Here is a 15,302-nt window from a genome sequence, read left to right as displayed (position 1 = left end):
CCCCGATCAACTCAATCAATCCGACATTTTTCGGAGATATTTGTGACAGTTGTGATAAATAAGGATGAATCCCAGAAAACTTCATCTATTGTCAGAGATCCCCATGCTGGCCTTATTCTTAAACGGAATAAAAGCACTTTCTGAACAACGCAACAATCACATTTGGTAAATTTTTACCCCGAGTCCCACTTGAAATCACAAAAGTATTTTGATATATACCCACATTCAGAAGTAAACGTGACCGCTGTTCATTTACTGATTAGTTAAAAAGCCCTACACCACGACAAGGTTCAGTTTTATCGTAGGGATTTTTCTAAAAAAATTTAGTTTTGATGTAATTATTTGTCCCTCTTTGAGATAATGTTGAAAAACTTCACTAAATTTTGTATACAACTTGAAAACATTTTATATGAAAAGGTATATGCAGCGAGATAAATATGCGTCCATTTTTCCAGTGGGACAAATTGTCCTCAAATTTTTTCGAGTGTTTCTAGTATAAACACCGTATTTTCGATTCATATTATAAAAATAGGTACATATATAATTATAAAGTTAGACAACAACCTGTCGAAAATGACCAAATGTAACATGGGACAGTTATGCTTCCACCTGCAGTTTTATTTAGCAATCTCTGTCGACGATTTAGACTTGCGCAGAACTGATTTTGTTCTTTGTTATTTTCTCCTGACGTTGACATCGCCGTTGATCAATTCATTCGCACCTTGAACAACTTGATACGCTTCCCACACGCCGTCCCGTCCGCAATGGGTAAACGCACAGGAAATATATTCGCCGTCTTTCACGGAATTCATTCTTTTCTTGACTCTATATAGAACTTCAATACGTATATCTCGAATTTTCAGCGGTGGTCCAACCTGTACAACATGGCCCAACTTTGACAACATTTTTGTCCTTAGGTAAATGCCTTTTACTTTATTATTTTTCAAGCAATCAGTTCGAAATTTTCCAGAACAATACCTTGTGCTTAGACTTTTGCAACGATGTATTTAGATTTCTATAAATCCTTTTGAAATGTAAGTTAATTTTGGCAGAGTCATGTGCAAAATAAGTTGTATATGTACCTATGATCCTTATTGCTTTTGCTTATTTGATCTTATTTTGCGGTTTGACTCTAACAATAAATTAGAAATCAGCTAACATAAGCGTAATTCAAATAATCAAGAGTTTTTTTTAGCCTCTTAGTAGTTAAGATTCTACAACCCGAGAAAAATCCGAGAAAAATTTCCATTAAATTCTCTACTATCTTCGTGTTTCTTCTTATAAAACCAATTGATTGAAATCAATTTCGGAAATCGGATCGCTTTAGTGAATAATATAGTCATTGTAGTAAGACCTGGACAATTTTGCTTCTTTATTCTTTTTTCACAAAGTAAATTATGCGTAAACATGATTCATTTTGACATTCGCCAATATTATCTAGCAGTTCTAATTAAACTTTCATTTATTAGGAGTCACTGTAATGTAGCTGAAAATTTGTTTTTTTTTTCTGATAAATGTGTCCCACTTTTGTGAAACTACTACTTATTGCAATGTACTAAACTGTCTTATAGGGCATATTTAGCGGCAGGTTGGTTTCTTATAAAAACGGAAAAAACGCACTATGTGAAATTATAGCATCGTATTTATGCTAATCATTCACTGGCATTCTTTTGTGGTTGAACAACTATATCTAGTAATTTCGTCTGCTGTTGTTAAACCGATTAGAATTATTTGATCCAAAACGATTGTTATTCCCGCTTCCTTGATTAAAATTATTGTTTCTATGAGCCCCTACGCCCCCTTGATTTCTCTGTTGGAATTGATTACCCCCATGAAAATTTCCATGGGTGTTTCTACCCCTCTGTTGGCTATGATTGTAACCACGATTTCGATAACCACCACCGTTAGAATTATTCGCTGAGTTGTAATCATATCGAATCTGATTAGCAAACGGGTTTGGCAGCATCACGCCTGAATTATTCGCATTTCGTGAAATCTCACTCATTACCTCTTGCTGGTACTGATTGATTCGGCTACTTAACTGCTCGAATACGCTCATACCAGAGCTTCCTCCGCTGCCACTACTACGATTGACATTGGGAGGATATGCAGAATTCCTGTTCGAATTGTTGCTGCCACCGTCAAACGAGCTGGTTTCTCCTGTCCTGCTATTCCCGGCAACGGCATTATTTCCGCCTGTAAAAATATAAAACATGTGTTTCCGGGATTAGTCGTCATAAAAACAAACGAACGAACGAAACATAATTGCAATGGTTGAAGTATATATAATCTGGACACGCTTATACATGCATCTATCCTTTGATGGAGCTAAAAGCGGTTTAAAGGGGGCTAAGGCAGAACTTTTTCGAAGCGGACCTTATTTATTTCTGAGAATTTTCTTTTGTTTGCAATGTTCTGATAAACCTGGTGACTATAGCCCTCTAAATATAGAAGTCGGTTACGCCATTCATATTTCATCGATTTTCGATTCGCTATTGTTGCTAACGGAAGTTCACAATTATCACCAAACTTCATATGATTCTACTATCGATTTGGCTTTTATAAAGCGATATAATTACACCCTCTCACCACTGTTCTCTTCCGCCATTTATGGGAACTCAAACGCTCGCGGATTGGTACGCCTAAATCGTACTTATATCGAACGTCAACTGTCAATATGGTACTTTTCATCCCTCTCGTACATATTCTAGTGCTACGTATTCGTTGATGAATAGCAAAGTACTTTTTGGGCCATTGCTTGCCAGCAGAAATGCATATGGTGGATAAAGTTTTTTACCAACCCAACTATACACATAGGTAAGCATCGTACAGTGTGGCGTGAATTATAAACGAATGCAAGTTGCTCAGGGTGCGCACAGGCGGAGGGATTCGACAAAATGACACTTGAGGGAGAATAATAGCGCGCAATGAGAGAAAAAATGAAAGAAAATGTTAAAAACCAGACAATAAATTGCAAATTGATTTCGAGAGGCTTAATGCAGGCGCATTAAAACTCTCTCTCGCAGGATTTTCCATTCAAACCAATGCCATGTTACACTAGGACCGCTTGGGGATATAAATTGGTTCAGACAGGGAAAAATAGGAAAAAACCTCCGTTCAGTGTCAGGCTGAAAAAAGATTATAGCGTATCAGAACTATATAGCGAACAGTTACGGGGGTAGGAGTTTTACGACTTAAAAAACCGAAGTTTTTACTGATTATTTCGATTGTTAGGAAAAACATTTAGAGGATATGTGTATGAAACCATTTGGTAAATTTCCTAAAATTGACAAAAGAATCTATTCGTACCGCGAATATTGACAGCAGTTGCACAACGAATAAAAACTTCATCGCCGTTTTCTTGAAACCAGGGTTTCAGTCAGTACAAAGTCAGTTGCAAGAGCCGAAAATTTAGTCCCATATAATTTTATTTGGCGCTTAGGGTCCCCTCCTGACTTAGAGTGGGACCAAAATGATCATCCTTGCCATTATACCTTTTTCTAAAAAAATCAAAATATTCTTGGCTAGGCGTTGCTTGATAGAGTCAGTAGGATTGTTGCACTAGCCCCGTAACTGCCCTGCACTCTTAAATGATTTTACGTGTAAATAGGTCGGATTTAGTTAAAGCTAGGTTGAAACTACTCAAAATCCCCTAAAGTGTACAAACTCAGATTTTGAGTAGTTTTTCAACAACAAAAATTGGTAGTATGAACTTAAAAGTGCGTTATTTGTCATAGAGATTAATTCAATTATAGGTAGCAAGTAGCCAAAATTGATTGAAATTTTTACCCAAAGTTTGAGGTTGTACACTTTAAGGGCATTTTGAGTAGTTTCAACCTAGCTTTAACTAAATCCGACCTATTTACAGGAAGAATCATTTAAGAGTGTAAAACGAAGTATATGCTGGCGGGCGGGACCGAGCGCGACAGGGCTCGCTTGAGCAGCACCGTGGTAATCGACGGGGATGAGTTCGAGGTAGTCGACGAGTTCGTATACCTTGGCTCGCTGGCAACAGAGGACAACAATACCAGCCGTGAGATTAAAAGACGTATTATCAGCGGAAGTCGGGCCTACTACAGACTCCACAAACACTTGCGGTCGAACAATCTGAGCCCCCGTACAAAGTGCACACTGTACAAAACGCTAATTAGACCGGTTGTCCTCTACGGGCACGAAACGTGGACATTGCTAGAAGAGGACCTACGAGCACTCGGAGTTTTCGAACGGCGGGTGCTAAGAACCATCTTTGGCGGAGTGCAAGAGAACGGTGTATGGAGGCGAAGAATGAACCACGAGCTCGCGCGTCTCTACGGCGAACCAAGTATTCAGAAAGTGGTTAAAGCTGGACGGATACGTTGGGCAGGACATGTTGCTAGAATGCCGGACAACTATCCTGCAAAAATGGTTTTCGCATCAAATCCGGTAGGAACAAGACGAAGAGGGGCACAGCGAGCGAGGTGGCAAGACCAGGTGGAGCGAGATCTGGCGAGCACTGGGTGCCCGCGGAACTGGAGATCAGTTGCCATGGACCGAAACAGATGGAGAAATTATACTGCGCAGGCCTTGTCATAAGACGTTAGGCCAATTAAGTAAGTAAGTAAGCATTTAAGAGTGTGTACTCTAGGCGGTGAAGTCTGTCGATAAAGAAGAATCAAATCTTAGAAAGACGCTTAAGCCCAAGGCTTTTTTTTCATAATATTCGAATTACTCGACCGATTTTAATAATGTTGATAGCAAATGAATGGTATGTTAATAAGCTTTTATTAAAAGCCTTTTAATAAAAATTGTAGCTAAAATAAGTTTTCTAGAAAAATAATTTAATAAAATCCGAACTTTTGCACAATTTTAAAATCATTGCTTTTGGTGTTTTCATAAAACGATACCCAAAACGATTCCAGTTTTTATATTTTTCTAAAAATAATACTTCTTATAAAAAAAATAAAAAATTCAGATATCCAAAAATGCTTTAGCACAACATTCCTGAAAATATAAGCCTCCCAAAAATGCAAAAGTAGGAGTTTTTCGATATTCCAGTGTAGGATCCTCCTTCAAATATCATTTCTACTCAATATTTAACTTTGCACACGATTTTTTAAGTGCTTTCAAATGTTCTACAAATTTATTAGATACACTTGATATTGATGATATCTAACAAAGTGTTATCAAAAAGTTGAGTTAAGTTTCGAAGGCGTGTCGATTTCTATCTCAAATGACAAATGAGATGATATAACAAAGGTTCTTTTTACCGGTTTAAATCGGTTTCTAAACTGACTTTTACATTTGAATATCTCCTACTTTGCCATGCGTTCGAATTAAAAAACGATGAGCCAAACACGAGATAATTTAATTTACTTTCATATCTTTTTAAAACTTTCCATTTTGAATATACCCCGGTCAATTTTTTGTTCGCATAACACAATTGAGCCATTTATCTAGCAACATTCAAAATATTTAATTACTTGAAAACTTGCCAATGCACACCTAATTTGATGGATGTTACTTGTAGCATTTTTTTGTCAGCTTTCCAATAGAGGTTTTAAAATTGAAATCGATACGGGGGATCAAAGCGAAAACGGCAGTATTTTGATAAAACCCAACATGGCGGCCAAATCCAAGATAGCCGCTAAAAAAATTTACTCCATTTGAAAGCCCTGTTATTCTTCTTTACAGAACTGGGCAATTTGTTATTTGTTTCAATGCAAATTTATGAAATATTACATGATATAGATCTCAAGGTTTACTAAAAAGTCATATTTTTAAACTGATAGGCCCCTTGGCGAACGAGGGGTCAAATATTTCGAGGTATCTAAAGTGTAATTCTTATTTTGTAATCATTTTCAACCAATTAAGTGCATTTAAGTTCCAATATTATAAGACCTCGTGTCAGTAGTGGCCCCGTTTCAGCAAGAATTACTCAACTAGAAATCACGTTTTGTTACCGAGCCCAAATGGCACTTATTAGGTGTGAAATGGGAAAGGCAACTAGGAAAAAGTGCCCATTATAGCTCTAGCGATCCCAAGCCCCTACGTAGGGCCTCCACGTGGCCATACCTGGAAATACTTCAATTTGTAGTATTGAGTAGCAGAGCTAGGACGTGCGGGATCGTCTTTAGAACCTTCAACGCTGAACATCAACAACTGTATACAACAGTTAACAGTTAATGGATGCGTATGATGGATATTACCAAAACCCGGACATGCTTCTGAATATCAACCGCGTAAAAGCGCAAATGCTACAGCGTCGCTTTGCACAAAATTTCATCCGCATTAACGAGACGTTTGTTGCCGGAGAGAGCCTATATCCACCTTCCAGTTGGGCGATAGAGGACGTAAAAAACAACCATCACGGAGCTGGAAAACGAGCGAGGAGATCAAATTCAAGGTTCCCAGCAGATCGAACAACACATGTACCAATTTTTCAGACAGTTGTATACGGCGGAGGAGACGAGGCAGAATGGCCAAGAAAATTTTCAATCCGAGGAGTAATACCGGAATACGATGAGAGCAACCATAGCAGAGATCACGATTGATGAACTAAAAAGACCTTAAGCTCGTCTCAGAAACGAAAATCCCCAGAAGTTGATGGCCTACCAATGGAGTTTTACTAACGAACCTTTGACGTTATATATAGGGAGCTCTCCTTCGTTATCTATGAAGCGATGACGAATGAGCTTCCTGCAGAGTTTGCCGTTGGCACAATCATGCTAGTTAAAAAGAGGAATGACGATAGAACAGCAAGAGCGTATCATCCGAGCAGTCCACTACTCAACATAGATTTTAAAATACTCTCCCGAGCAATGAAAACCCGATTAGAACAAGTGTTACGGACGAATAGTTTAACAGTTAGAAATTAACGGCGGTTATGGGCAAATTCTTATTTCGAGGACTGCCTGTGCGAATTCCAATGCAACGATTGGCGCTTAACAGAGAGCACGGTGGTTTGAAGCTACAGCTTCCAGCGATTAAATGCAAAGCACTCTTGGCAAATCGAGCAATCACGGGTGGAAAGAAACCATCCAGGGCAGAATTGGAAGCGAATCTGGACGAACATAGCATCGAGAGAGTTATCGACAAACCAGCGCATTGATCTCAATCTGCTGGTAAATGAAAAAATCGAACATCGTGGACTGATGAATGTCAACGGACGAGCAAGCAACCACTTCTGCCAGCACTGTGTTATAAATATAGAGAGTTTGCAACATAAATTCTGCGAGTGCCCTCGAGTAACGGCGGCTTGGACATACAGGCAACGGAGGTTGACGACGGCGCTCGGGGGATGGCAAAGGCTCTCCTTCGATGATCTTCCGACCAATACTACACCGCATGTCAAGAGAGACTAAAAACAATATTTTAAAAATATTAAGTACATCAACATTGTAAATGCTAATGTTACAAACAGGATCGATGTGAGTGAGCTAGATTTCGTTTTAAATTTAATAGAATAAGTACCGTGCAAGCACCAAATTTGACGCGGTTAAGAAATTTTCAATTTTAAACATTAATTACAAAATGACGGTTTGGCCAATAAAGTCAAGGTTTTGCACAGTAATAGTTAGACTAGCAAAGAATATGTAAAAAATAAACAAACAGTAAATATGCATTGAATTCTTTATATTTTGTCAATTTTTTGTGAGACGCTCGGGGTTCCTAAATTGACGCATGAATTTTGCAACGTGCCTTATTTGACGCGAAATGTTCCTTATTTGACGCACTTGAAAAATTAGTATAATTTAACAAAAACGACGATGTATTTTGTATTTTAGATAACTGCGCATTATTTTAAATAGTTTCACAAGGTTTTCGTTATTTGTGTGGATATATTTCACCCCAGTTTTTGCGAAAACGTTGGGAGAATTGGGACAGCCCTCAGCCGATATGTTTATATTGCAAACACAACCAGGCTATTCAAAAATCTGGCATAATTTGTGCTTAACAATGAAAATTCTGGAAATGACTTTCCTAAAACAGTTATACATTGTTTTGAATGACAGCTAGGAAAGTATCAAGATTCAGGGTGTCGCAGGAAAAACTAAATTAGCCACTTACCGGAAACTGCAGTAACTGCGGGGTTGGATCGGTCAGACAAACGAAAAAAGTGTCCTAATTTAACCTAAACCAATATTTTTGATTGCCCTACCCGTTTGGGGAACTTGATTTTACGCATAAGCAAAACAAGTCATTTACAGTTTATAGGACCTCCTCTCCAACGCTAAAACCATATGTTTGCCCTGGGAAAGTGTTTTCTGCAGCTTTTTCCGACGAACTGTGGCCTCTGTAACACCTAATGGGACGGTAAACTGTTGAACAAATATCTTTCTTGGTGACTTACGAGATATTTAGTGTCGGAATAGATGACATACTTTTTATATCTTACTCTGTAAATAATAAGGAACACTAAGAGCCTAATTTGACGCAAAACATTTTTGTCCAGAAATAAGCTAAAAAGCTTTTACAGTTCGAATAACGTATACAATATATTAATAATACTTAAGTTTTAACAGTTTTCGAAGATATTAGAACAAAAAAGCACTTTTACGCGTTAAAAAATATAAAACATAGTTGAGTGTTTCTTTAGCGTTTGTGCTAAGGTAAGAAAAAAATGGCGCATTTGACAAACACCCTTTCTGTTTATTTTTTATTTACAATTATAAATGACCAATCAAAAGCTTTTTATGGCATGAATGCGTTTCATAAGTGTAAACAAAGTGTCAAAGGTACACTTTTGCGAAATATTAATAGTCAAGATAAGTTATTATAGAAAATTTCTGAAAAGTGCGTCAACTTTGGACCCGCGTCAAGTATGGTGCGTCCACGGTAATACTCTTAATGGCTTAAATGTATTATTTAATCAGAGGAACTAAATAAACTATATAATAAATTAATAAAAAAAAGTATTGGCCCCGTTTCAGCGAGAATTACTCATGTATGATAATTGAATAATATTTTGTATTACAAGCAAGGATTTGTAAAACGACGATTGATTGAGCAATGATGCCTGATTTATCGTCATTCTTGAATTTGTTTCAAACCAAATTCAACAACAACTTTGTTGTACACGCACAAGCGAAAAAGCGGTACCTACTATAAACCTCTTTGAAACTTTGAAGCTTCTATGCATTCGGAGTAGCTGAAAACCCGTTTAACATGAAATATCAATCAGAGCTACTTAATCGCAGTTCCACAGAGCACGCACGGTAATATGACGGTAAAGATTAATGGAAATCTGGAAGCTGCTAAACGTGTAAATCGAATTAGATTCTACATGAGATCAACAAAGTTATAAAAAATCGATTATGGTTTCCTTGTTCACAAAATAACACGCACCGTTTACAGTGAAAAAGATTGCTTGATAAACATTTTTGACATAGATACATTACTCATAAACATGTAATTTAAAACCAACCCAACGTCAATTGAACTTTGCTTTGTTTGCCAAGATCACAACAAAACCACCTACGCATGTAGATCGGACTACTGTTTCCACAAATTCACGACCGCCCGAAAACAGCCTCGAAAGAGAATCGGAATCGATGAGCCAGAAATAATCCCTATGTTTCGTCGTTAGTTATCCTTTGTTATTTTTGGTAAAAAAAAATCTAGAAAAAGTAAAAAGAAGTAGAAGCACGAAACGAAAGATATAAGACCTCTGATAAAGAGTGCTTGTGAAAGCCTAATTGAACCTATTATTATCTACGAGACAATCTTGTTCTAGGTTAAATCAAAATAATGGAATCATGGTATTTGAAGATCAATGAAAACATGCACTATTTACATCGTTTATCCGATAACATCATTGAGCTGTCGCTATCTCAGGAATAAATGTAATGGAAGACATAATATACGTGCAGAGAAAACCCAATTATTAAGTAATTAATGCAGTACTTCTGCCAGGAACACAAACATGTGCGATGCATGAAGTATTATATATATCGGATAATGGATGATTCATGAGTAGAATCATATCTAAATGGGTCTTTAATGGAACTGTTTCTAAACTGAACTGTTCTTTTCACTAAAAACTTATTCTTTTTTTCAATTTTTTTTAAATTTATCTGTTCATTTGTCACGCAAACCTTTTAGCTTACAACTTTTTATCTGGTCAAGGAAAACACAGTGAAGGAAATAGATACAAATGATTAAATTAACGTACAAATTAACCCTCTAACGGGCAACACCGTAAAAACGATGCGATCAAGCTAATGACTATTTTATCATGAAAGTACACTCGAAAAAACCTTAAGTTCTGATTTTCATGCAAAAATAATTATCTGGAGGAGCGCCAGGTAAGAAAAAGTCCAATTTCTCTTTTTCCTTTTTTATGTCTAACGCTCTGCCCAAATATTTTTTCAATTCAGATAATTTACAAAATTAAAATAATGCATGAAATTTACTCATAGAAAAACTTTTTAGGTCAATCATTTTGTTCTAGATGTCTTTTTTCTACAAAAGTAAAAAAGGAAAAATTCGCGCCCTAATTATTTTTGGAATTTTTCGGAATATTTGTTTTTGAAAGATGATAACTTTTGAATGCATGGTCAGAATGTTATGATATTAGTATCAAAATGTTAAGAAATCTGTTCGGAACACATTTTCGATATTGCCAATCAAAAATAAATTTCATACGCGGCTCTGGAGCTCCAAAAGCGAAGGCCGTCTACAGACGGTCTTACCCGTTAGAGGGTTAATAACTATTAGTAAGTAAAAACAAAAAAAAAACAATTATAGCTACTAGTCTTTTTGTAGAGTTTTTAAAGGCCGATATAATTGGCTTCAGTTTAGCGTCTATTGGGAGACCGTTCCAGCATGTGGCTCCATATATGAGCACGCCTAGGAATGATGAGACATCGCGTTCGTTGTTGCTGTCTAGGTTGCAGGTGCTGTTGGATGGAATCGGGTTGGTTGCCCGTAGGCTTGTCGTATGAAGCAACATATTCTAAGCCGGTTGTTGGATGGTAGACCGACTCCGACGATAGAATTTCGAACGGCGACGGTTGTGTCTCGTCGCTGCAGCTTGTATACAAACCGTACAGCAGATTGACAAAAACTTTCAAAATGATTTGCAATGGCCCAAGTGAAACATAGTGCTTTTACTGAAAGTCAACAAATAAACGCTTTGGCGATCTAATTAAACTAAGTCTCTCTCTCTCTCTCTCTCTCTCTCTATCTATCTATCTATCTATCTATCTATCTATCTATCTATCTATCTATCTATCTATCTATCTATCTATCTATCTATCTCTCTCTTTAGCTCTCTCTCTCTCGCTCTCTCTCTCTCTCTCTCTCTCTCTCTCTCTCTCTAGCTCTCTCTCTCTTTAGCTCTCTCTCTCTTTAGCTCTCTCTTTAGCTCTCTCTCTTTCTCTCTTTCTTTCTGTCTCTCTCTTTCTTTCTCTCTTTCTCTTTCTCTTTCTCTTTCTCTCTCTCTCTTTCTCTCTCTCTCTCTTTCGCTCTCTCTTTCTCTCGCTATAGCTACAGCTCCGGCTTTTTTTATGGTTCAGGCCTAATTACAGGAGGTCAATCGACGATACAGACACTGGTATACGTCATTCATCAAAGTTACTGTGATTATGGCAGACTTAAGGGGGGACCCTACTCTAGACGACCGAAAAATAATAGATTTTCGTAATTTTTTTCCTGGTTTTGATACCTGAATAGTGATTAGCATGCTGGATGCTAGTATGTAGGTATTTGTTTATTTGTTTATTTGTTATAAAATACATCATCTGACAATAGTAATGATTAATAAGCAGCACAAAACAAGCTGTATAGATATACACAAAAAAACATATTCATCTTCGAAGCCGTTGTTTAAACGTTGTTGCGGTAATATTAAAATCAAACAAATCAGCTACAGCATTAAAGCTTGTCGACATGAAGCGGATAGGGTCATGTTGCCCGTACGTTGCATTTCGCTGAGATAAGTACAACAGGAACAGTATGGTGAATGCCCTCTAGAAAATAGTTCCTTGCTGGCGGTACGTGCCGGGAACCAACGGAGTATCGTAGAACGCATTTCAAGGATGATTTTAAAGCTTTAGGTCAATACCTAAATTGTTACGGTGGCAATTTTTCCAAAATTTTTTTTTTTATCAAAAATCGCGAATTAAAAGCCCATAAAAAAATTGAAAAATTGAGATATCAAAAAACGGCTACGTATCAATTTAGATAATTCATGAAAAAAAAATTCAACCAAATCGGTCCACTAGATTCAGAGATACACGTACCGCTGGCAAAAGAGACATGGTTTTGGAGAAAACGCGTTCAAAGTTTCGTACAGCAATGGACTTCGTCATATTTGCCGTAAGTTTTCAACGAGAGAAAAAAAAAATTAGATTTTCCGATTTCCCAGAGAAGGGTCCCCCCTAAAATAACCGTAAAATTATTCTTTCGGATTCCGCAAGCTGTTTAACAGCATTCGATGCAGGAAAATCCACATACCCGTGGATCCAGCTAATAGAAAGATTGCTACGTAACAAAACTGTAGAATTCTATTAGATCTTGGGCCACGCCGCACAGTGGGACGGATTCAAAAATAGTGAGACATAAGGAATAGCATCCGAAACCTAAAGACATAGCATAATAGTTGCTTCAGAAAAGTTTCTTCATTCAAAAAGCACTTTCTAGTGGTGAAAAAATATTCGGATATTAAGGTGTCCCAAATCAGGTACAAAAAATATTTTCTCTATTTTAAGTCAGAAATGATTGCTACCTACAAAAAAGTTGTAGTTAAACTATTTTCGAGAAACTTTGTTGAATACTGAAAATTTCTATCTCTTACATGAAAGAAGCTATAAAGCCAAACTCTTAGGGACACCCTTCAAAACACTGACATCATTTCTGACTTAAAACAGAGAAAATATTTTTTGTACCTGATTAAGGACACCCTAATATCCGAATATTTTTTCACCACTAGAAAATGCTTTTTGAATGAAGAAACTTTTCTGAAGCAACTATTATGCTATGTCTTAAGGTTTCGATGCTATTACTTATGTCTCACTATTTTTGAAGCCGTCCCACTGTGCGCCGGAGTGCAAGACAACGTTGCAGCTTACCAATTAACCGGTGAAACCTGAAATAATACACCAATTTTAGTAGCAATTCCAGCAGAATACGCGATGAGAGAAATCAACCGTGCAATTCGACTGCTTTGGGATAACCAGTGGTTCTCAATACGTGATGTGAAACTACGAGGCTGCATCAACCCCGACGATCAGCGTGTTCTAACTCGGCTGAGGATTGGACACAGCTTCTTACTCAAGAAAAATTCACTACCAATATCCCAATTTATGAATATCACGAAACAACAATCGATGTACGACACCTTCTCCTGGATTGCAGAAAGTGTTTAGACGTGAGATGAAAATTTTAATGCAAATTATATAACCAACCATAAATTGACCAGAAAATAAACACATCGATATATTTTTTCCCAAGTAACACTTGCAACATGTTTTTTAGTCAAATATTCAGAAAACAGTTGTATTTAAATTATAAATAAGTTTCAAGAAACAGGATGTTATAAAAATGTTTTATTTCTAACGTCGATGTTTTCAACCAGAATGACACGTTAATGTTGCATTTCGGTTATAAATCTAAGCTTTCATCGATCATTTCCAACTGAGTACAGAAACAAAATAGGCGGACTTTCAGTTTTAAGGTTGGAAGATTCAATTAATATTGTTAGTCATATAATCAAAGAGACATTGTGTTCTAAACCCGTACCTTATATGATATGTCACTTCAGTTGAGTATTCAAAAACATTTAATCTCGACTTCAGGTGATATTCCCGCCAGAAACAAATATATGATGTTTGCTGACATATTTACGAATAGGTTTGCGTTTATGCAGTTCCGGCCAGAAAACTCGGATATTTATCAGAAATCAGACGATGAAATCGGATTTATATAAAGATAAGGTGACCAAAAACATCACTCAAAGGAAAATTTAGTGGAATACCATTGCCAAAGCCATCGGCGAAGTAACTTCACGCCACCTAATAAGTGTTGGACGTGTTGCTCGAGCCACAGATGCTGAGAAGTGACGTATCAAAATAAATTTTGAATTGGGGTTCTTGAAAATTGTCGTACAGATTTCGGCAAATGGTGTCATAATTTTATGATATTTTGTATACTGGTACAATTTATGGATAATCAAAAGTTATTTTTGATCGACATAGGCAATGGTTCACAATTTGGCGATATTCTTTAGCTTTTAGTTACAGTCTGACAAGTCGATTGTATTGTTGGTATTATTGATTTTAGGTTCCCTGTCTTCAAAAGAGGTTCTTCTTCTTTACCAGTTGAGAGCCGGGGTGGCTCTTACCGTATCAAGAATTCCTCTTGGCCTACTCGTCGCAAATTCGTTGGGCGTCTCGACACACGCAAGTCGACTTCAACCTGGTCGAGCCATCTAGCACGTTTGACCCCTCTATTCCTGGTACCGGCGAGGGATGTTACTGCACAGTCGTCCGGCATCCTTGCTACGTGGCCGGCCCACCGTAGTCTCCCAACTTTGGCCAAGTGTACGATGGGAATCTTTCCAAGTAGTGCCTGTAACTCGTGATTCATACGCCTCCGCCACTTTCCGCTTTCCGTTTATACTCCGACAAAAATAGTCCGCAACATCGTTCGTTCAAATACGGCAAGTGCACGTATGTCTTCCGTAAGCAAAGTTACTGCCCCAAGTAAGTCAAGTGTCTTACGAAAGGAAATGTTGGTTCGATTTCCAGCTTGAAGGCGTCGTTGTATCTCCTTACCCGTATTATTTTGTGGCGGTGACCAGAGAACCCAAATATGCGAACTCATCAACCACTCAAGCACCACTTCATCGCCGTCAATAGTCACTGTCCATGGGAGGCAAACGTTGCTCTTCCTAACATATATATGGGTTTGACGCATTGATTTGTAACCCTATCCTGCTTGCCTCCGCCGTCCCAAGGTTTCTAGTAATGATGTCGAGATTGTCTGTGAAAGCTAGATGTTGGCTACTCTTGCTGAAGATTGTTCCTCTAGTTCCGATGCCCGCTCGCCGGATCACACCTTAAATAGTGATTGTGAATAACATACAGGCCAGTCCATCCCCTTGCCGCAATCCTCTGCGCGAATCGAAAGGACTCGAGAGTTTCCCGAAACGCGCACATAGTACATCACTCGCTCCAGGGTAGCTTTAATCAGTCGCGTCAATTTTTCCGGAAAACCGTGCTAGTGCATTATCTGTCATAGCTGTTCGCGTTCAACTGCTCTGAAATCCACGAAAATATGATGCGTGGGCACATTGTACTCGCGACATTTCTGCAGAATTTGTA

At 37.7% G+C, this 15,302-nt stretch overlaps 1 protein-coding gene across 1 annotated transcript in view; it reads right to left on the bottom strand.

Moving 5' to 3' along the window:
• Nucleotides 1-1,359: 1,359 nt before the first annotated feature.
• Nucleotides 1,360-15,302, bottom strand: part of LOC128734473 (5'-3' exoribonuclease 2 homolog) — a 30,788-nt gene continuing 16,845 nt past the window's right edge. The window contains exon 4 of the mRNA XM_053828732.1: nucleotides 1,360-2,196. Coding sequence (XP_053684707.1) covers nucleotides 1,691-2,196 — 506 coding nt within the window. The 3' untranslated portion in view covers nucleotides 1,360-1,690. The remainder of the gene's footprint in view (nucleotides 2,197-15,302) is intronic.

The sequence above is a fragment of the Sabethes cyaneus genome, chromosome 1 (assembly GCF_943734655.1).
Source record: "Sabethes cyaneus chromosome 1, idSabCyanKW18_F2, whole genome shotgun sequence".
NCBI classification, from domain to species: domain Eukaryota; kingdom Metazoa; phylum Arthropoda; class Insecta; order Diptera; family Culicidae; genus Sabethes; species Sabethes cyaneus.
This window is presented reverse-complemented; position numbering and strand designations above follow the sequence as displayed.